The 22,524-nt window shown below is 51.0% G+C and overlaps 1 protein-coding gene across 3 annotated transcripts in view; it reads left to right on the forward strand.

Moving 5' to 3' along the window:
• Positions 1–6,088: 6,088 nt before the first annotated feature.
• The window catches only part of LOC137670855 (discoidin domain-containing receptor 2-like), a 59,682-nt gene continuing 43,246 nt past the window's right edge, over positions 6,089–22,524 (forward strand). The window contains exon 1 of one of the 3 annotated variants that reach the window (XM_068413995.1): positions 6,089–6,145. Coding sequence is in view for 1 of the 3 variants with exons in the window: in XM_068413997.1 (XP_068270098.1) it covers positions 22,289–22,349 (61 nt within the window). In the remaining 2 variants the exon portion in view is untranslated. Of the gene's footprint in view, positions 6,146–22,264; positions 22,350–22,524 lie in introns of those variants that run through there. The other 2 variants (XM_068413994.1, XM_068413997.1) reach the window with 2 other exon arrangements.

Raw genomic sequence — 22,524 nt, forward strand, 5'->3', positions numbered from 1 at the left:
AGACCTCCAGGCCTTCCAAGAAAGCGAAGTAGGAAAGCCAGGAAGGTGCTGTACCCAGCCCAGGTGAGAAAATACTTGCCACGTCAGGAGAAAGACCTAGCCAAGCGGTGGCTGCTCTTCTTTGCTGTCATTGTCTTCATGCAGGTCTTAACTGAGGATCCCGAGCAAGAGAGACTGGCTGGGGGAAAAAGTCTTAGAGAGCAGCTGCTCTGTGCACCAGCATCGCTGACGGCTGCACAGCTCGGAGCTGCAGGGAACAGCTCCAGAGAAGACAGAGCTATTTCAGAGGCCCCAGCAATCATTTTCTCATCAGCTTCTGGGCTTCCCAGGCAAACCACAGCAGATGTGCCACAACAAGCAAGGAGAGAACCACACGCCTTCTGCAGGCAATGCTTGGCCAGTTTCTCCCGTGCAGAGCACTAAACTGTGTGTGTGAGACGCTGCCCTCCTACTCCTGCCCTTGGACATCAGCTGCTGGAGCACTGTCAGCAGCAGAGGTGGCCTGTGAACTCCTGCACCCCTCCGAGGGGACATGAGGATGCTGGATGGTGACATGGGGCCAGCAGTGGCCAGAAGAAGCATCGAAGAAAGCCCAGGGCTGCAGCAAGAGCTGTGCTGACTCATTTGTGACTGTGATTAGAGACCAGGTTTCCAAGAGCTGTAACAAAAGGCTGCAGAAATTAGATTCACATTCCTGGGCTGGGTTTGTACTGTGCTAACCTACCTGTCACTGTTGCATAATTTTTTTCAGTGTCTCTGTTTGCATGTTGTAATTTACTGTCAGTTCTCACAAATCTCAAAAAGTAGCTCAGCTTTCGAACTGAAGAGAGTGCAAAGATCCTGTGTGGTTTTCTCCTTCTATAACACTGTAAGAATAAAACTGCTAAGATCAGACTTTCACAACGTGTTTCATCTGAGATTTTTAAAATTAAGGTTTGCTGCTCTGCTGCATGCTGAAAAGTGCTGACCATCCTGGGGAAATAAAAGTGTCCAACCAGCAAGAATAGTGGGGTCAGAGCCACAGCAGGACCCGGACACTGACACGCTGGCGCCCAGCACGGGGAGAGGGTTCACAGACCTGGGTCAGGCATGGGATGGGACCCAACATGAGCTGCAGCACCGGGCTAAGATATCTTCTTGGGGAAAAAACTGGGAGGCCCCTAAAGGAAACCATGGGACATGCTGGGAAAGAGGGTTGGTCAAGGGGGAGGTTGAACTAGGGATTACCAGTGGTCCCTTCTAACCAACACTTCTACCCTTTCTGTGTTTGTCGGGGGGTTACTGAGCATTGAGCAGCGCTTTGTGGTTCTGTGCATGAGATACGGGATTAGCCGCTGGTCCAAGGCAGTATGTTTGTAGGCTTTTTTTTGAACAAAGTGAATGTGATGGTGTCTGGGGGCTACAGAGCAAGGTGCAGCTCGGAGCGGGGCTGCTGCCTGCCAGACACAAGCAGGCTGTGTGAGTTAGGAATAAAGAAATTTGGTTCAGGACCTGCTTCTGCTCCTTGTCCAGCCATGGGGCTTATCGCAAAAAGCTACTCGTGGCTCCTTGCTGGAAACGCAGAATCCAGGATTTTCAATGGATGATCTTTTGAGTTTATTGAATTTCCTGGGCTGTTTTATCACCCAGTCCCTGAGGCTGGGATTCAGTTACCCTAATTTAGGCATCCTGAGGAAAATCTGAGTAAGTTTCCTTGGGATTTCCCCAGCCCAGCACTCTGCAAAGAGTGTGCATGGGGGGAGCCCAGGCCTAGGGAAAGGCCACCTGGAAAACCTTCTCCAAGCCATGGCCCATGCTCCAGACTCATGTGTCCCATGTATCAGGGCTCTCTGCCGTGAGGGTCAGTCCCAAAAAGCCACGCTATGCCTTTGCAGCCCCCAGCTATGCCTTTGCACCCCCCCGCTTTGCCCTTCAGGTCTCCAGCCCAACCTTCCACTCTGCAGAACAACTCTAAACTTTTGCTGGCTTGCTCAGGGCTGTGTCCAGCCCAACTTTTAACATCTCCAAGCATGGAGATTTCACCACCTCCTTGGCCAAACTCTTATATTTGCCTGGGACTTAATTCAGATCTTTTCCATGCCCCATCATGACAGTTGGCTGGTGTGCCTCACATAACTGTTCACTGAGAAACGTGTCTCAGGAAGCAGGTCTTTTTTTCAGGGCAACAGCAAATAGTTCCTCAGGCCCTGATAAGAGCAGAACTCAGATGTTTCATAATGACCTGAAGCAGCCGCACGTGACCCAGGGATGGAAGGAAACTGGATTGCACATGCAGTGATTGCAGAAGAGGTGTGGAAAAGCCAAGTGTGGCACTGCAGGCCAGAACAGAGAAGAGCAGGGAGCTGCAGCCCACAGCAATTACGGAGAGACCTGCTTATCTCAAAAAACAAGTAGCTGAAAATGCTGAATCACTAATGAAATTTAGCTACTTAATTTCTACTGAAAAAAAAATTGAGCAATCTGTCCATATGCAACCAGGGAACTGTCTGGAGTAAGGAGCAGCTGGGACATGACTTCTGTGAGCAGTGGTCCAGGACTTATCCTGGGGGCTCTACATCCCTTGTGTAGGCAGGGGAAGACATGCCACCACAAGGAATAACTAAAGGTGGAGTTTTGTAAAATTCTGGAAGAGTAAAGCCCGTTGAAAATAAAAAGATCTTTCAACAACGCTGGTGGTGGTGTTGAAACCTTTCAGAGCTGCTTGTGAACTCGGGGAACAGAGACTTTCCCAAAGCCCAGCATATCCCAAAGGCATCAGGAGAGGGCAGCAGAGACAGAACCTGAGCAGGACCCAAAAGGTGGTGGCCTGCAGTGCTTCAGACACCCAAATATGAAACCGCAATGGCGCATACACAAGAAATTGCTGAGATTGCTGTCAGCGCTGATGTGGTGGGAAAACAGGATCTATCAAAACAAACTAGTGTGCTGGGGCATAACCCAGAAAAATGGGTACAGAGATGCCTTCAATATAAAAAAAACCCATCACCGAGTCTTACAGGTGAGGTGTTTTATTGTTCCATAAGGCGTGGGACAGCAAGCTGAGGTATGCAGTAATGCAGATGTGACAGAGGCCACCATCAACCAACATCCAAGCCAGACACTGACAGCCTAAACCAATGCAACCACTTGAAAATTCACTTCAGACCTGGTGGCTTGAATGAGCTAAACACAAAAAGGACTATTACAATGAGTCTGTTGCATGAAGTCTAGCATTTCACATCGTGGTCAGCCCCTACTCCTGTGATGCCCCGGAGGGAGAATATGTCTGTGCTACACTGCAGTCAGCAGAGCAGCGTATCCAGACAGGCTCTGTAGCTGGGACATGGCAGGACCCAGTCCTGCACTTGCATTTCCAGCCCTGCACAGGGCTTGTGGCTCCTGCTGGTAGCTGCCTGTTCTGTGGGGGGAGCCCCTCGCACCCCAGCTCTGCTGCCCCAGAGGCCTCCACCCTCACCTGAAGTCCCTGGGCCAGCACCCGTGTCTCACTCCTTCCTCTCCCAGAGCTCCCCGTTCCTTGCTCTGCCCACTCCAGAGCCTTCCAGACCCATGCTACAGTCCCAGCCCCTTCTTTCCTCACACCCCCCCTCCCTCCAACCTCTTTCCTTATCCAAGTCTCCTTGGGCCATCTCAGCTCACCCTTCCTGTTGCCCCAGAGACCCCAGCCCTGCTGCTGGGCACAGAGTCCTTTGCTTCAGGACACATCCCTGCTGGTAAGATCTCTTGGCAAACAGCATCCATTTGTGTACTGGGAGCAGCCTCTGGGACATTCCCACCATGTTCCCTGCCTGGGAATGGTCCCTGGGGAGCGTGATGGATGCAGTACCCCGAACCCAGGCCAGGGACTGTTCTGGCAGTTTGTCATTACACATGATCACATTCCTGTACCCATGTCCCCAGGAACTGCTTCATTTAGTACTATAGATGTGTCCTATGGGACCTGGCACACTGTGAGATGCAGCATGGCAAAGATGCTCCTAAAGGGCAGCCCTTGCCATATCTCCTCAATCCTACAACATGAACACCCTTTTGACCCCCCCTGTCTCCATGCTCATCCAGTGCAGACACAGAGCTGCTCAGTACTTTTTCCAAGGCAGCCATAAGACTGTTCATAACCTCACTACCAGACATCTGCTCTCCTGCACTGTAACAGCAACCTCTGCCACAGCTTTTCGACTCTCCACCAAACGCAGGAGCCGGCACCACTTCTCCTCGCTGCGACGCGAGGCGCACGGGTGCTGCTCCCTGCGGAGGTGTGCCATGGGAATTGTAAACACAGCTGCTTTCATCAGGCGCATTATTCACCCTCTGGCTCACTCTAAGTCGGACTGATGGTGTCTCAGCAGCGTAATGGAGAAAATATGAAAATGGTTTTTCGTTGCACTGCCTCACCTAGATATTACGTGCTGTACTACTCCATTGCACAACTGGATGTCTGAAAAAGGGCAGCCTGAGAAGATTACTGTAAATACGACTGAGAAAGAAGACAAAAAACAGGGGAAATAAGACATAAATAAATCAATGAGCAATCTAGTGAAGACATACCAGGGCCTGTGCCTCTCCTTGCCTCACAGCATTAAAGAGCCACTCAACAGAGCTCAAAGACATGAAGTTGAAAACTGATTTGTGTTCACTCACACTGCAAAATATGAGTGAAAATTCTTTACTCGAGACAGAAGTTTGATTATAAGGACCACGGGATTACCCTAACACCCAGCATTTCTGCTTCCTGGAGCAAAGCAATGTTCTTCGCCATTATGTGTTCTTAAACAGTATCTTCAAAATGTCCATCTCCTTTACACCCAGAGACTGTGTAGCTCTGTCCAGCTGGTTGCTAGTCTAATGTTTTGGCTATGTTTTCACCTGGTGTATTGAAAATCTCTGAGCACACCCTTTCCCTGGTAACCGGTGTTTGCTTTCCTTTCTCTTTCTCAGGAGAGTTTCCTACTCGCCTTCACTTTTTTTGGCTTGTTTGTGGCCATGTGTCTGGACAGCCCCAGGGAAGGGTCCACCTTCATTGACATTGTTGTAAAAAGTAGCTGAAACGATGGCAAGTGTGTTAAAGAGGCACGTGTGGGAGAGGCCATTGTAACTGAGCCTCCGTGCTCCAGCACACGGCGGCTGGTGGCCCAACAACGCTGAGTGCAATCATGGCCACACAGCATGGGCACTGGCTCTGGGAGGGTGCTGGGGTGGTGGGGAGGGATACACTGGCACCGCAGCAGTGATGGGACCCTAGGTGACATGGCAGGGACCTGGGGTAGGCAGCAGTGATTGGGGAGCATGGGAGATGCAGAGGTGGCCCAGGAGATGGCGGTGAGCTGAGGTCCATGGGGGAACAAGGGGACATGGCAGGGCCCTAAGGTACATGAGGGAACCTGGGAACGTGGCAGGGTCATGAGGCACACTGTGGGGACATGGGGACACAGGACGGCCCTGAGGCATGTGGGGTCACCTGGGAACACGGCTCAGCCCTGCGGCACCTGGGACACAGGAACATGACTCAGCCCTGAGACACACAGGGACATGGCGGGGCCCTGAGGCACAGAGGGACACCACAGGGCCTTGAAGGAGGCACACAGGGGACACGGGGACATGGAGGGCACAGCCCTGAAGCACACAGGGGACAAGGGGAGATGGCAGGGCTCTGAAGCACATGGGAGACAGGGCAACATGGTGGGGCACTGAGGCACACGGAGGACAGGGGGCCATGGCGGGGTACTGAGACACAGGGGGACATGGTGGGCGCAGCCCTGAGGCACAAGGGGGACAAGGGGACACGGTGGGGCACTGAGGCACGCGGAGGGGGCCAAGGCGGGGCACTGAGGCACACTTTGGTCACGGCGCCGGCCACAGGCGGCCCCGGCCCAGCGCCGGGCCCCAGCGCCAGGCGAGCGGCGGCTCCCGCCCGCCGCGCCGCGTTGCCATAGCGACGCCGCTCAGCCGGGCCCCGCAGCGGCCTCCCCGCAGCGCGGCCGAGAGCACCGGGCCGCGCCCCGCCAGCCCCGGTCCCCCGCCACCCCGAGAGCTGTCGCTTTAAGAGCGGCGAAGCCCGCCGCCGCCCCCGCCCTCGCCCGCCCGGCGGCCGGAAGGGGGCCGTGATGCAGCGCGCCCGCCCGCCCGCGCCCGCCGTCGCTCGGTCTCTCAGGTAAGAGCGGCGGCTCGCTCGGCCCCACCCTGCCGCCGCCACCGGGGGAGGCGGCGCCGCCCCGCCCCGCTGGGTGCCCGCGGGCCCGGCCGGCGGCGGGGCCGGGCTGGGGGCGGCCGCGGTTCCGTCCCGTGCTCGGCCGCCGCGGGCGGGCGGGCGCAGGTGCGGGAGGAGCTCGGGGCCGCTCCTGGGGCGCCTTTCGGTAAACCCCGCGGGGCTTTCGGCCTCCCGTGGGCGTTGGGGACCAGCGCCCGGGCGAGGAGGGCTCAGCGGGGTCCCTGGGGCCCAGGCGCCGCTCGCCCCCGGGACCGGGCCCCCCCGCCCGGCTCCTGCGGCCCCGGGCAGCCCGCGGTGGGCCGGGGCCGCCCGGCGAAGGAGGGGCAGGGTTGCTGTCCCCCAGACCGGGGCACCCGGCTTTGTGCTGGGTTGGACTTAGCGCTGCCGGTTGCAGCGCTTGGGTTTACTCATTTGTGTGTGCAAGAGCCCGTAAACTTCTTGTAACGCTGCTCTGGGCGGTTCAGTGCTTTCAGGCAGTAACACGCACCGATGGAGCCTTTTAATTAACGCTGCCGGCGGCACTCAGCGGGGTTGCCTCTCTTTGTTAGGCCTTGTTGCCCGCCGTGGTCAGGAGCAGGCTCCGGCCCCGCTCCCCCCAAACCCCGGAGTTCCCCGCAGGTAGAAGGTGACGCCGGGCTTGGGCTCCCCCGGGCTGCCGGCACCGCGGGCCCCGGGGCCAAGCACCGACCCCGGGCAGGGACCGCGGCCAGCTGCCACCGCACCGGGCCGTTGTGGTGTTCTTGCTCTTCCTTGCAGCTGGATCCGCTTTCGGGCAGGTTCTTTGTGGCCCTACGAGCAGCTGCTGGGGCCGTGCGAGGTAGGTGTAAGTGGGCAGGAGGGAGTAAACTGCGCTGCTACGGTGTGGAACCGCGGTGTTAGTGCTCAGGTCCTGGGAGCTGGTTTCTCCTCGCAAGCGTGAGAGTTAGACACTTGTGCTGGCTGATGGTCTCATTTGCTCGAGTTTTTTTATCTTCATGAAAGAAAGAGCTTTCCAGTTTTTTCTTAAGCAGAAGAACTTTTTTTCTGAAGTTTTCCCTCTATGGGAAAACTTTTAAACTTTTAGTTTGGATTTTTCTGGTTGATAGTATTTCAGTTTTTTGTTTGCTGGTGCTTTTCCCTTTCTTCCTTTTTGTGCTGGGCATGCTGGCTGTTTCTTTGGCTGGTCTGGCTTCTAAATGTTCTGTAGTTGGGGAGGGGAAGTGCAAAAAGGTAAAATATGAGAATCTGTGACTATTTCCTGTCAATTTCTCTAGTGGGATCTTTTCAGCCAAAGGGGAAGAGGAAAGAAAAAGGTGATGAAGTGGAGCTCAGGGTGCTTTGCTTTGTTGGAGGCAGAAAGGGAAAAATGTTATGAGGGAGTGACTGAGATTTTATGTTTCGCTGAAAGATAAACCAACATGTTGAAACACTTCAGTTTAAAATGCCAAGCTCTTCTTTTTCTCTTAACTGACTCCATTAAAAAAAATTATTAAAAAAAAAATAATGTAGCAGTGAGTCTCTAGTTGTGCAGCCAGCAGTAGTGGTGTGTGTGGGCAGAGAGGCCTTGCTGCTCTTCCATCAGCCATTCCTGCCTTCTCTCTGTGGACTGTAAAATTAGAAAGGCTCCAACGTCCATTTAGTCTGATTGTCTGGGTAACGTGGGCTGTCGGAATCGAGAGAAGCTCGTTGTGAATTAGCTGCCGTGCTGCTTGTGGCTTGCTCAGCCTGTGGGTTCTGGCCTCTGGTGTGTAATTGAGGAAAGTAATTGTATTTTAAGAAGACTTAAATCTCTTACTCAGGTGTGTGCTGGTCCCCTGGGCAGGTGTCAGGGTGTGTGAGTTTTCTTTTGCTGCTGCCAAGTGATCTGTGCCCACCTGATGGTTGTAGGCTACAGTTTGAAAGTTGCAGCATCTTAAACTTTCAGGAGCCATCCCTGCGAGACCCTGAGGCTCTCAGTCCTTTTCCTCCCCGTGAATTGCCCAGGTGACCTGCCTCCTTGCCTGTCCCAGGAGCTTTCGTCTTTTTTATTCAATTCAGTGTCCAGGAAGACTTTATTTGTTGCATCTTTCCTGAATTTGTTTTTTGTGCACAGTGGCAAGCCTGGCTGTGGAGAGCACAGGTCTGCGGTGAGGGAGGGAGAGCAAAGAACAACCAGAACTGGGTATAATTGAAAACTGTCAACTTTGCAGCGAAGGAGAATGTTCAAAGCATGTGGTTGTCTATCGAGGCTTGAGGGGGCTCCTTGGATAACGCTGAGTGGAGATTTGGATCTTCCAGTTTTAAATAGTCATTGAGGAGAAAGTGGCACAAAGTTTTTGATTGTCCAAATACTGGGGAGTTACCTCAGCTGGAGTCCGAAGGTGAAATGGCAGCAGGACTGGGTGATTTTTCTCTAGAGATGCTCTTTGCTGCTGCAGTTCTGCACCATGTGATGTGGTTACTGTTGTCCTGAAGATGTCCTAGAGGGACTTCAAAATGGTTGAAATGTTCAAGAAACAGTGTCTTGGAGTGCTCTGCTTGTGCCAGGTTTCCTGCCCTTCCCCTTGAGGTGGCTGTTTCCTGGGGAGTTTGGCTGCAGTTGAGGGTCTGTGCCCTGGAGGGACCAGCAATGTCCCATGAGGAGGCTTTTGAGTAACAGAGTCATAGCCTAGAGCCCCTGCTGATGGGAGACCCAGCATGCCCACCCAGGTGATGCGCTCGGGAAACAGTGCAGCTGCGCTCTGAAACCCTCCCCGTGGCAAGCCGGGCCCACTGGGATGCTCTCGGCTGGGTTGAGATGGCATGGTGCAGTGAGGGGCATGGGAAAGGCCTGGGCATCTGGGAGGAGAGAAGAATTTGGGACAGAGGCAGATGTAACGGGGAGCAAATGCCCACTGCAGTGGTGAACAGCACAGACAGAATAGCTGTTTCTGCAGGCACACCCTGGCTGGATCAACTTTGGGCAGTTTCTCTATGAGTGAGTGAAATTCACCGTTTCGTTCCCCAAATGTCCTCCATCCCCTTGGGCCGTTTGTATCTCGCTGGTGTTTGCCAGACCTTGCCTGAGCCGCTCTTAAACTGCAGCTGTTTTTGCAGGTTCCTGGTTACTGCACAGTTGTTCTTACTGTGTTTATTTTAGTGGTTATAAACTGATTTTTAAAAAGGAGTTGGAACTTGAGCCGGAAAGTCTCCTTTTTCTTCTTCCCCTTCATGATTTGGTTGAGAAGCTGCACCGTAGGAGGCAGCAGCTGAGCCCTTCCAATATTGCCCCCCGCTTTATGCTTTGAAATTTCTGAGATGCGGTTTCCCAGGGATTCAGGGGCGGTTGTCCTGTGCCTTGGTTTTAGCAGCTGACATATGTTTGGGGGGGTGTCTGCTCTTAATCTTGTAAAATTAGGAACTTGGCTAGGGAGTGAAAAGCTTGAAGGAGACTCTTTTCTCGTAACATTTTGTTTAGCCTGAATGTTTGCAGTCAAACAGAGCTATGTGTTTCTTTTATAAAGACACAGCAAAAAGCTTCTTTAGGGCAATATTTCAGATTCCTGTGAGGTTCAGAGTTGCATTTGGAGCTAGAAGGTGCCACTGTTGACCAAAACAGTTCCAGCATGACTCTATCATACTGTGTTGTACAGGGCAAAGTGCCTGGTGGTGATTCTCATAGTGGGTTTGAGAACTATGGGTTGAGGTGTAGGTAATCTTTATAAAAAGTAGTAAGTAGCTTTAGTGAAGAGACAAATAGAGGAGAACCCAGTGCGGTTAACTTGATCCTCTGCTCTCATGGTAATAAATGTGTGTTGCCTTTCCACTCTGATCTTTGCTTCCTTCTGTTGTTTCATAACAGTTACTTTTACAAGTTGAACTGAAAATAGGTGCTGGAAGTGGTGAATAATCGCTCACTTGGAATAATCCATGGCTGGGAAGAGCCAAAGGTTCAGTCCTGCTGATCTCTTTTGTTAGAGACAGGCTAGCTTTTTTCCCCCCTCCCTCTATGCTGTGTTGAACATTGAACAGAGATTTCTATGCAAGAATTTTAAGGAAAGTCTTTCAAAGTACTTGAATGACCTACTGGGGGCAGCTAAGAAAGGGTTGCCTGGGAGACGCTGTTGAGAGCAGCTGATGCATGGTGTGACACCGTGCATGGAAGAAAGTGAAGAAAGGCAGGATTGTGATTTGATCTTCACTGCCTCCCCTTTGGGGTGCACGAGTGATGGTCCTTCTGAAAGCTCGGGGGATGCAAATGGTGACTGAGTTTGCAGGCACAGGAGTTGTGTTACTTGTTCTACTCACCACAGTGCTCCTTCTAAAGCAACAAGGTGCAGCTGACCCTGCAAATACGAACCGAGAGTGTAATCTGGGAATCAAACGCTGCACTTCATTTCCTACACTCTTTGCCGTGCTCGTGCTTCCTCAAGGTTTTTACCGGGAAGGAAAGGATGTTTCCTCGTGGGGATGTAGCATGAGGAGGAGTGTGGGGCTTCTGGATGCTCCTGCAGCATCACCAGAAACTTAGGTAAAATTCTGTTCCATCACTTTAAGCAGTCTCAGGGTTTCCAGGGAGCTTATTGTTTGTTCCCTTACTCCTCTTCACAGCTCCCGCTGTACTGGTTATACCTCTCTTTGGGTGCATGTTTAGGGTCCAAGTGATAATTTTGCGGAGATGTTGAAATACATATAGAGAAATGAGGAAAAGATTGTCTTATGCATTCAGGTCACCACCATTGCATGTTTAATGGATTGCTTTTCCGGATGCTACTCAACTTGCAGCTCTGAGTTTCTTCTTGCACTCTTCCAGCGCCTGCTTAAAATGAATCTGCATGAAAATGTGAGTGCTTTCAGGCTGTGGAGAATGAAAACGTGATGCTTCAGTTAGGTGTTGGCAAACTGTCCTGCTGTCTGGAGTTGTGTGGGAGGAGAAATGGTTTCTTGGTTGTGTGACCCCAATAGGGAGAAGAGCAGCTGGGGTTTAACAAACTGGTTAAAATTATATAGGCCCCCATATTCTCCAGAGACATCTCTCCTTTCCTAGAAGCTTCCTTTAACAAGCTGATTTCTCAGGCTGATTGCTTGCAGATGAGATCATGCAGTGTGTTTTGCAGGGAAAGAATCTGAACTTAGACTGGTGAGCCAGAAAGTTTTAACACACAAGTCACATGCCCAGTGTCCTCATGGCACATAGAAAACACTAGAGACTGTGAAAGCATCTGTCTTCAGGGCAGCTTTGTGCTCCAAGAAGAGCTTTCTGAATACAAAGAATACCAAGGGATGCTCTCAAGTGCTGGGTCCTGTTGCTTGGACAGCAACAGGAGATAGCAAGGAAGTATTTCATCTTTCCTTAGCTCTGTTTCTCTCTTTAGTGTGTGTGGTGTTGGGATAAGCCCAAGTGAGGGAAGGCTCTCATCTGCCTTAATTCCACAGACGTTTTTCTGCTGGCTTCAGCAAAGGAATTTATGTAGAATTGATGATATTTTTTTCTCTTAACGCATGAGAACATACTGAGCAGGGAAGACTTGATGCAAATGTTCTGCTGCAGAGGAAAGATCCCACCAATTTCTGGTCCCTCCCAAAAGGGATGTTGTTTGCCATTTCTTCTGATGGCAACTGGGTTAAGGTGTCCTTAATAGAAGGGCCTCTTCTTCCAAAATAATCACAGCCATCATTTAAGAATGTTAAAAATTAAGCAAAGCTGTTCTAGGGTGATGTTGAGTGGTGTTCCCAGCACAGGGGAGCAAGCTGAAAAGTTTTGTTGCCAGTAGCTTTAAAGTACAACCCGTTCTCACAGGCTAGGTGGAAAGGCACCTCACTGATGCCAGGGTCTCTTTGTGCTTAAAATGATTTCTTCTTCCAAATCAAGGCAGTATTAGTTATGCAAAAATAGGTTTGGTGGGGGGCGGGTTTTACTAATATTGATTATGAAAATAGGAGCCACTTGTTCCTGGTATAAAAACTGGAGTCAGAGCGGGCAGGGAAAATTTCAAATCCCAAACCTGAAATCTGCCAATGTTTTATGCAACTTGAAGACAGGAATGTGTAGTGCAAGATGCATTAAAACTTTCTATCACTCCACGTCAATGTTCTTCTGACAGCAGGGGAGTCTCATTCTGTGGGTCACTCCTGTGAGCTTCCCGAAACAAATAGTTGAAAGTAAATCTTACAGGTGAGCACAGACTTGGTGGTATTTTTTTTCCTGTCGCTATGCTCCCTGTCACTTACGCATGTCTGTGCTGTGGGAATTTATCAGAAGCTCTTTCCAGTGCGTAACTCCGCATCTGTATTTTATAGAGGTGGAAAGTCAAGCACACAAAAGTGGAAAACACCTATACACAGGCTGGTCATCGTCTGGCATCCTTGTGAGCGCGTAATACCATGCAAGTTAAAGTACCTGCTTTCTATGTCGTATTATTTTATTCCCTAGCTAAAATAGTTGTGAACGTAAGTTGCTTTGGTTCCACGCCCTTACTCACTGGCTGATAATCCCAGGATACTTCTTTTAATGAAAAGGACTAGTAAAACACTTGTTGCTCTGACAGATTGCCATGAGTTTGTATATTTTTTGTAGCAGCTCAACCATTTCATTCTTCACGCGGCTCCTGGACGGGGTCCTGCTGGGTCTGTTCACAGGCTGTCTGTCCGCCTCGAGACTGGCTGATGATTGCCCTGGGGCCACCAGCTGGGTCGAGCAGTGAGTACACATGGGAGATGATGAGCTGTACCCTGAAGAGTGCTACCTAAACCTTGTTTTGTCCATGAAGCGTCAAGTATGGAGCTGTTAAAACACCAGCCCGCTCAGACCTAATGCTTACAGAATGCATGAGCAAGGAATTAAACTGGGTGGAGTTGTTCCAAAATTTGGATTTGGGGCCTGTCTGCCCCTAACGCAGCAGCTCTCTGGGTGTTTGCTTGGAAGGGTTCCCAGCATGGATGATGCTCTCCTGACCTGATTTGACTTTCCTTGCTTGATGCTTGGGTACTGCGCCCAAATCTGTCTGCAGAGCTCTGCAATGTAGAGCTCCGGTGCCTGATGAACCTGAAACAAGTCAGCTCCTGTCAAGAGATGGGAGGGAGATGATCGGCTCGTGTGCCGTGGGGGACGGAGGAGAGGGTGAGAAGAAGGACAGACAAACAAAGTAAACAGTTGTGTTTCTTCCCCAGGACTGTCGTATGTCCTGAGTCTGCCAGCTGCAATTTGGAGGCCAGAAGAATAGGGTGGGGTATTTTCTTCCAACCAGATGAATTTATGCAGTGAAAATGAGAAGTTAGTTCAGTTTCTCTGGGAATAGCATTTAAGGTGTAAAAAAAGTCCCACCCATCAATAACGAAGAGCTGCTGAGGAACAGGCAAATAGAGGGACAGAGCCTGCAGAACACACTGTGTTTGCAGCTCATTTTCCTTGAAGGATGAGAATCTGGGCATGGTTTTGTTGCGTGTATCATTTGGTAGTGGTATCAGTCCTCTGTGTTGCCTTCTTAGGAGAGCTAAACTAGCCAAGCGTCAGGTTCTGTTGTCAGTCTGTATTACTGCCATGTTATTTCACTTGGGCTTGTTTGTTTCTGCCTGTCAAAAAGTAAAAAACAAAACAAAACAAAACCAAAAACCCAAACCTGTAGCAGAAATAGCTGGAGTACTGGTGTTCTCCAATATGAAAATGTCAGCCTATAATGTGTGCTTTTCACTAAGCTCAGGGCTGTTTCTAACTGTTCCTGACAAGCTATCACGTCTTCATGCTGGGTAATGTGATCTTCCAGGAATGTTTCTCTTTCATTTCTGCATTTATAGTGGAGCTGAGCTGGGGGTGCTTGTGAGAACATGTGCAGCGTGAGCCTCCAACGCCATGTTATTGTTTGGGATGAGGTGTTGGCCATGTGTGCTATGATTCAGCTGCTGTAGCCACGCGGTGAGCTCCCTCGCTGTTTCCCTGGACAAGGGTCTCAACGCTGTAAATTAATCTCATGGACTTTGTTTTTTATGTGCGTGTGTTTTTCATTTGTCTGGATCGTGATAGATATTATTCAAATAAACCAACTTCGCAAAGTGTCCTTCCTCTTTCCATTGGTTTGACACTGTCCATCTACACACTTAGCTAGCAGCAATATTATATTTTCTCTCGTTTTTTGGCGTGACCTGGATGGGGCTTTACCCTGAGAAAATGAGCTTTGCTGGCCAGTGCCATGTGCAGGTAGATACCATGGGTCAGTCCTGGCAGCACCATGGGCAGACAGCTGGGAGGAACGGCACTGATGGCAGTTTCTCTGGTGGCCAATGACCTTCTTTCAGCTCAGTGCCTGCTGCTGCTTCCCCATCACACTCCAGGCAGAGCACCTCGTGTAGACATGCTACCTTCTTCCTGAGGACTGAACCCACCAGTGATTAGCTGTGGTTCAGTCTCTGCTACGGCATTTTTTGGCCTCATCCCAGCACTGGAAGGACACCAAATAGCAGCAGTGCTTCTGAGACCTCCCTAGAGTGAAGACTTATAGTGGGAAATGATTTTTCTAGTTGCTTCTAACGTCTTGAGAGCTATTGGCTCTCTTGCTTTTAACCTGTATTCTCGGAATTATTGCAAGCTTTTGTATTTGAATACATAGCTGAAGTTAAATGCCAAAAAGAAGTCTCTTATGGCAGGTGTTAATTTGTGCAAGAACAGTCTGATGCAGTGTACTGACCCTGTTTGAGACCCATGCACTACATCAAGGCTCGGATACTGGTACTCCAGTATCCCTGCCAGTACAGAATTAGCCCTGACTGTGTCAGTGCCAACATCTTTGTTAACCGAGCTTTTAATATAAACTAGAAAGATCTCTTCAGAGAAACTAAATGCGAGTCTTTCATAAAACTGTTGGCAATAATTATTCTGCCTCTTCTCATTCGCTATCGTAGAATGATAGAAATACTGGTTAGAAAGGACATCTGGAGGTCTTCAGCCTGACCTCCTGCCTGAAGTGGAACTGTCTCCAGCATGTGATCGCCTCAGCCATGGCTTTGTCTGGCCAAGTGTTGAAAGTGTCCAGAGGTGGAGCAGTGTACCATGCTGGATCAGCTTTTGGTTGGTTTTGCTTCAGAGTTGTACCTGGTGAACCACCTTATAGTGTGGGTTATGCATTTAGGTTTGAATTACCTCATCCTGCAGGTTGAAAAACATTAAGTGAACTATTAGGAAATGTCCCAGTAGGGCTAATAATGTAATGTGTAATGTATCTGAATCCTTCTGTCTTTTCTGTGCTAGTATGGGAAATATGAGCAGATCCTAGTGCTGTTTCTGTAGGAAAAGGCAGGGATCCTTTTAGGTGTTTTTTTCATGTTTGCACGGGGTATTACAGGTGAAACAGTGCTTGTAGGATGTGTCCTGTTGTTGGAATGAGCACGTGGGTGTTTTTCCCTCTGTATTAGCCACAGTGTTTGCCCAGATACGAGCTGGGCTTGTCGGGAGGCGCATGATGAGCACTGCGAGCATCCCTCGCCCTGAGGCTGAGTGTGGGGTCGGGTGCTGGCCAGCTGTGTGCCCAGGCTGAGGCCACACATACACAAGGCATGCAGTTGCCTTTTATCTACCCTCCTCAGCCCCTCACAATGGGAGGAGAGGGTTTTCCCCAGAGTCTGCTGTATTTATTTGAGAAAAAACACCAGGTCACAAGATGAGCGTGCCTGTTGGACCGCACATCTAAGTTGCCCACCGTGGTACTGAGCGTTAATGGGAGCAGAACAGCTCTCTACATCTGAGAAGTAAACTCGCCTTCAGGAATGCAACAAGCTTCTGGACGCAGTAGGTGTCCATGAACGGCACATAGTCAGGCCAGACCAGAGGCCTGCTGCTGCGTCTGGGCTGGGCTGGATTTCTTCAGACAAAACTGCAGATTGCAACACCCTTGTGCTTACTTAGGCCAGGAGGCCTTGCTTGGAAGGAAAATGGCTGAGATGTGAGGAGCTGCTGAGGAGGTGGGAGCTTCCCTAGCCAAGGCCTTGTTGCTGCTGGATTCAAACTTGTCGGCACCCCTGGACTCGGCATCCCCTCCTGTAACGGGGAGATTCAGGAATGGTGTGTGTGCACCACCGGCACTAAAAATGAGAGCTCCTGCAGGCTGGTTGTGATCTTGTTTGGCACTGCCTTCTGCTCTGCGCTTCGGTGGAGATTCGTGCTGTGTTCCTGTCGGAGAGCAAAGCAGCCGTTGTGTCAGAGGAGTCTGGTGTGGGGTGAGCAGCAGTGTCCTTGGGAAGGTTATGAGTTCTCATTCACGCCATGCAGAGGGGCCCTTTGGTATCTTGCCCATCTGAACTGTGTACCTGAGAGCACGCTCCTGCATTTTGTTTCCGTACCGGAGCTAGCGAAAAGGGCTAGGAGCGTGGCCTTGTGCAGTCTTTGGATTGTTTGAAGATGATAGTCCTTACTGAGGAATTGCAGAAATGTGGTGACTACTGTTGCCAGCTGCTCTCTGCATGCTAGCTTGGGCTGAAAGTGCAGAGGTCAGGTTTGGGGTCATACGGCTGCAGGGTCCTGCAGCAACAGCTGTACAGGACTTCAGGGAAGTCGGCTAGAGGCTGACTTTGGCTGACAGCTCTTGCTTTCCCATCAGTTCTTCCACGCACTGCTTATTTTTGCAGGGGTCTGTCTTTGTGCGTCGCAGGCAGAGGAGCTGTAATGGCATCGCTGCCATGAGCTGAGCTCTGCCCGTTTGGTGGTTCAGTTGTCCTTTGCCAGGGGGAGCAAATGCCTCGTGCAGAGTCTCTCCATTCCCATGTGCTGCTCCTCCTTGCTGAAGCTTATAGCCAGTGCTTGTGGTTTGCTTTGGCTTTCTGCTTATATTCTCCATGTCTCTGGAATAAAATCTCCAGTGAAGGAGGCTGATTAGCTTTTCTCTGAGCTGGCTTTGGAATTAATACTCAGACATTGGTCTTCTCAGGTCACAACAGCTTGTAGTTTTTGAGGTGAAACAGAGGGTACTTGGCTCATCGTGCAGACGAGAGCAAGGCAGAGAGGCTGGAGACGTCCTGCTTGGGCTGGTCCCAGTGTCCAGGGATAGGGAGGGATGTCTTTTTGCAGATAACTGCTTTATCTGCCCCTTTCTCACAGTTGCGTCAGCAAAGATGGCCAGGGAGAGTGTTTACAAGCATGTCCTTGCTGAGCACTGCTCTCTGCCAGGAGTTCGCTTGTCTGGGTGACGTGTTCGCTGGGGCTTTGTCATTACAACAACTAAAGCTAAATTGACCTCGCTCTAGTTGTTCTGACCTGGGGGTATGAGTACTACTTTCCTTCTCTCTGCTCTCAGCCCCATCTTTGAGGCAGCCCATGATGTAGCAGCCTGGGGACTGTGGTGTTTAAAAGACAGGGCAAATGGGAGGCTGCTGCTGGATCTTTCCTGGTAGTATTAAAGCTCTGAGTGAGATTTTGGCGCTGGGGAGGAGTCATCGTTCCTCCATTGCCACCTTCCCAGCCATTCTCATCCCTGGGTGAGGGAGCTGTGGTGGCAAAGCGGTGCTGAGGCTTCCTCTGCTCCCGTGTCGCAGCAGGACAGGGCTTCACTGAGCAGCTGCCTGTGCACCCAGTAACAAGCAGCTTGGCTCAGCTGCAGAACTTCAGCTGTTGGGGACATGAGGATGTATCTGTCCTGTGGCTGGACCAGAGATTGTGCTTGTTTTAGTGATTTAGGAGGTCACTGAGGGGCAAAGGAGACACCGTACTGCTGAGATGTTCGCCCTTTTGAGGACCCTCATCTCTCTTCAGAGCCGGAAAGGCTTCCTTGGCATGGGGTGGGGGGTGACCTGTTGTCTCTTATAGTGCTTGGGGAGGGTCTGTCCCACATCAGGTGTCCATATATGTCACCACATGTGCTGTCATGTAATCTCTGAGCCACCTGCTGTTACCCTGCAGTGCAGCTCTAGTCAGCACCTAAGGGTATGTATATGTATGTGAGGGTGGTTTGTCAGTAGTTCTCAGAGGATGTCACACAGGTGTCCCAAACTTGCCCTCCTCACCGTGCCAAGCTGTGCCGTGCTTCCCTCTTTTCGCAGATTTACAGCTGGAAGTGGATTTCTGTGCAGTGGAAGGACGATACTAGCAGAGGTAGGCTGAGCCGATGTTTCAGCTGGGGTAGGGTGGGAGTGAGCGTTCTCTCACATGGGAGGTGAGGACAGAAGTGGGCTGTAGAGTGTAAACAAAGCACTTGTACAGCAGGCTTCTGTGTTGCATCAAAAGTTCCTGGAAAGGTGAAGGCAGGAGCTGGCTCTCGGAGTCTCTCACTGAAAGAATAAAAAAGTTTGAATGTGTACAGGTCTGGCCTTCTTAGTGGGACTGTCCTGTGCTCTTCAGCTCCTTTGTCCCTGCTTAGCTAGAGACTGCTCAGGTGAGTTCCTGGTCCTGTCTGAGGCATTGGTGCTTACTGGGGTCACTGGGCTCTGCTGTGGCCTTCTCAGATAAAGCACGTGGAGGTCCTGCCGTAGCTGGGCTGGGCGGGTGGCTGGAAGGCAAAGAGTGCAAGGACCACGGAGCAGAGCCGCTGCAGAAGGATGGGTGGTCTGGTCATATTGCTGGAGCAGCCTGTTGTGTTGCTGCTACAGGAGAGGCCTTCAAGAAAAAGCTCTTAGGTGATATTCTGAGTGTTTTCCTTATTCTTACTTGGATGTATATTACTATATCGCTGTTGGTAACTGTGGCAGCTCTCTGGCCACAAGTCACAGGTCTGGTGCATGTCTCTCTTGACGTTCACTTCTACAATGTGATTATGTAGCTTTTTTTCCTGCAAGAACTTTGTGCTCAGGACAAAGGAGGGATCTGCTCAGATGTTCAAGGCCGTCAGTCTGCCTTTAGCTGTTTGTCAAGTTGTCTTCACCTTAGCATCAACATGCTCATTGGTGTTTGTTCATTTATTTCTCCCGGCGCCACCTGATCACACAGAGGCTCTGGGACAGCGAAAGGCAACTTCCCCATTTCAGTGCGAACAGCTCACCAGTTCATCACCCACGAATGTCAAGTTTCTGCTTTGCTGCTCAGCATGGCAGGTTATTTTTAAGCACTGGAAGAAAAAAAACCTGATATAAAGCCCATTGAAACACTTCCAAGGCATTATTGTCTATTTTGTGAGACCACTTCTTATCTCTTCAAATGCTTTTGAAATACTACTGGGATTCACAATACCATACAGACACCTTAAAAACCAGCCAAATTGTCCTGCATTGGGATAAACAAGCTTTTGTGTCTAAATTTGTATATGGAATTTAGTATCTGCTTATGGGTCTTAATCTATCAATTGGTCTGATCTTTTCCAAAGCCAAACACAATGTCTTGGAGAAACTATAAAAATGCCAGCCCTGGCCCGAGCTGGTTCTGCTCCCTCGCCGTTTGGAAACCTGCTCATGCTGCAGAAAGCTGTTCTGTGCAAAACCAAACCAGGGCCTGTTGATGTTATTTCTAGTCCTTTGAGAAGATGACTTACTGGTCACATGTGCTGCTATGAGGTCATTAGGAAGCCTCTCAAATACACAATTTGAGACCCGGTGATGCTATTGCAGAAGTATGCTCCCTCTGCGATGTGAGATGCAAAGCTCTCTGAAGTACTTTAGTTTGTAATAGCCTGAGTGGGATCTGTTATTGTGCACATTTGGCCCCATTCCAGTGAAAAAAAGGGACTGTTTTCTGCTTTGCTTTATCCCTAGATTGATTAGTGAACGTATGCCGGGAGATCAAGTTACGTTTCAGAGGGCATCCAGCAGAGAGCCTATTTCTGTGTTGAAGTGCTAAAGGCAACAGCCAGTCTAACTGCAAGGTCAGCAGTTTTCTAGCAGTGCTTTGTGCCTCCACAGCACCGTCCTCCCCCAGGGAAAGGAGCTCCTTGAATACTGTTTGCGAGTTGGGCCATTGCTCTTCCCAGTGCCGTGGGGGAATGGGGGAGCTTTCTCTAGACCCTTGATGTGGGTTCTGTGATGTACGTCTGCTTTGATGCTTTTATTGATGTCCCTCCTGGACTCCTGTTCCTGGATGTCCAGAGGTACCTTCTGCCACAAACTGCGTCATCCAAAGGGAATTGGTTTCATCCCAGCTTACCCCAGGGGCCTGTATCCAGCTTGGTCCCTGTGCACCATTATGTTGACAGGGCAGACATCCTTATTTTGGCAGGAGAGTGCCTTGTAAGTGTGTTATCTGCGTCAGTAACACCCTCTTGGAGTAGGGCTTCCCAAGCAGGAAGGGGTCTCATGTCTTTCTACCTCTACCCTGCTGCTGGTCATGTGTGTTTGAGCCTTAGGGATTGTCCCATCCCTCTGAGCTGATCAACACACTCAATCATGGAAAGATTACACAAGGGCGGGGAAAAAAGCAAATAGTTTTCTGTTCTCAGTACAGAGGTGGATTGTGTGGCTGAGATGGGGTAAGGAGGCCGGGAGGAAGATGAGAGCAAGGTGGCTTCTGACTGCACATATGACCATGTCTTACAGCTCACAGCTGTATTTTGCAGTTGGGATTTAGTGTGGGCACAGTGTGGTTCATGTCTGCTTCCGTTTTACCGAGTACCCAAAATATCTGCTGCTTTTTTTGATGCTTTGCTGTGATTCCTGCTTCAAGCCTGGTGTAGCACATGGGAGTCTGGAGAATGGGCTGAATTGCTGCCGTCCCTGCTTCTCAGCCTCCTGCTGTGGAGTCCCCGGGAGTGTCACTCGTGGACAACTCCGGCATCCACTTCCCAGCCCACCACTGCTGTTTCAGCCCTGCACTGCTGGGCCCAGGAGGATGCTTCCCCATGCCAGGGTGTCTGAACAGGGCATCTCAGCGCTTCCCTTGCCGAGCAGCTTCCTTGCAGGAGGGAGGCCGGCACCTGCGTTTCTCAACGGGCAAGTCAGCAAAGGGCTTCTGCTCTTCAGTCTCCTTCTGCTGTTGTGTTCCTTGCTGCTGGTCCCCTAACTGAGGCTTTATACCAGTGACCCCAGGTGACGTTCCTCTCAAATCCCAGTGGCCATGTCACCCAGGTGAGCGTGGCCTCAGGCTGCCACACTCCAGGGCTCTCCCCTGGCCACAGCGGTAGCTTTGCAGCAGGGCCTGGCCGTGGGCGGGGGCACTGGGTGCTGGAGGTGGAAGAGCTTTGCTGGGCAATAGCTGTGCCCTGTGGTGGTGCCTTGCTGGTGGTTTCCCCAGGGTGCCCACAGCCTGCTGGCCCCTGTGGCCATGGCAGTGGCTCCATCTGCTGTGGTCCTGCTTGTCCTGCCATCATGGAGCCTTAGCAATGTCACCCGCCCATGAGGTTCCCACTGTCACCTTTGGTAATTATCTCCCCCCCACCTAGTGCCATATTCTGGTATTGAATTTTGTATTTTCCCTCTGTTTCTATATTTTTAAGTGAAAAGGAAACGAATGTGATGTCACGCAGCTGTCTGACAGCTGCAGTAGTGAACTTCGCTCCCGTGGGACCCCACGAGGAGAGCGAACGGGTGAGCTGTTGGGATGAACATGCGTTGAGCCTCGGTGGCACTGCTGGGCTCTGCCTCATCCAGGGAAGACTTTGGCAGTCCAGATGATCGAGAAGTGCCCCGCTCTGCTCTTTGGCTGCAATAATCCCGTCGGCTGGAATTGCATGATAAATGACTAGTTCTGTCTTTGCTTTTTACCTTTCCTCCATGGACAGCACAGGCTGGTGAAGAATAAACACGAGGAGCACGGCGTGGCGATGCCCTTGCTGCGACTTCTCCTGCGAGCGCGGGCAGATGTGTTAAACAAGAAGGTGCAGGCTGGCTCTGCAGTGCCGTGCCGGGGCCTGGCTTGCCCCTGGGACTACACGGGCCCTGCTTCCTGAGCAGGAGAGCTGCTTTATGTTGTGGTTTTACTAAATGAATTCAAAGCTTGGCCTTCCTCCAGGCGAAGTCTGGGCCAAATGCCAGCGGAGCAGCCCCGAGGGAGAGCACTGGAGCAAGGAGGGGCCAACAGCAGGGAAGAGCAGAGGAATCCAAAAAGGCAGATTTGCCTAGAAAACAGCTCTGTTTCCATCTGCTCGGTCAGGAGTTGCTATAGGAACTGGGATGATAGAGGCAGGGCCATCTCCTGGGCCTGTCTGTGTGAGCGGAGGGAGGGAGGAGGGAGGAGTTACTCAAGTTTGAACATATCGTGTGCTGGTGGAAAGTTGCAAGGAATGTCGAAACTACAGCCTGGCTCAACCTATGGAGTTCAAAAGAGACATGGCAGTTTTTCCCTGTGCTCTGCAGGCCCCGGGCGAGGCAGGTAGGGTCCTTCCAGCTTAACTCTGCTCTCAGCTTGTGATCAGCTCTTTCCCCCCCCATGTATTTCTGTCGTTGGATAAAGCTCAAACGCCTTTGGAGACTTGCTGGAAGTGGAGGGGGGTTTGTAGAGGTGGCAGCGCCAGGAGGTGAAGGCTTTTCTCCCTGGGCTGGTAGGG

Source organism: Nyctibius grandis, chromosome 16 (genome assembly GCF_013368605.1).
Source record: "Nyctibius grandis isolate bNycGra1 chromosome 16, bNycGra1.pri, whole genome shotgun sequence".
NCBI classification, from domain to species: Eukaryota; Metazoa; Chordata; class Aves; order Nyctibiiformes; family Nyctibiidae; genus Nyctibius; species Nyctibius grandis.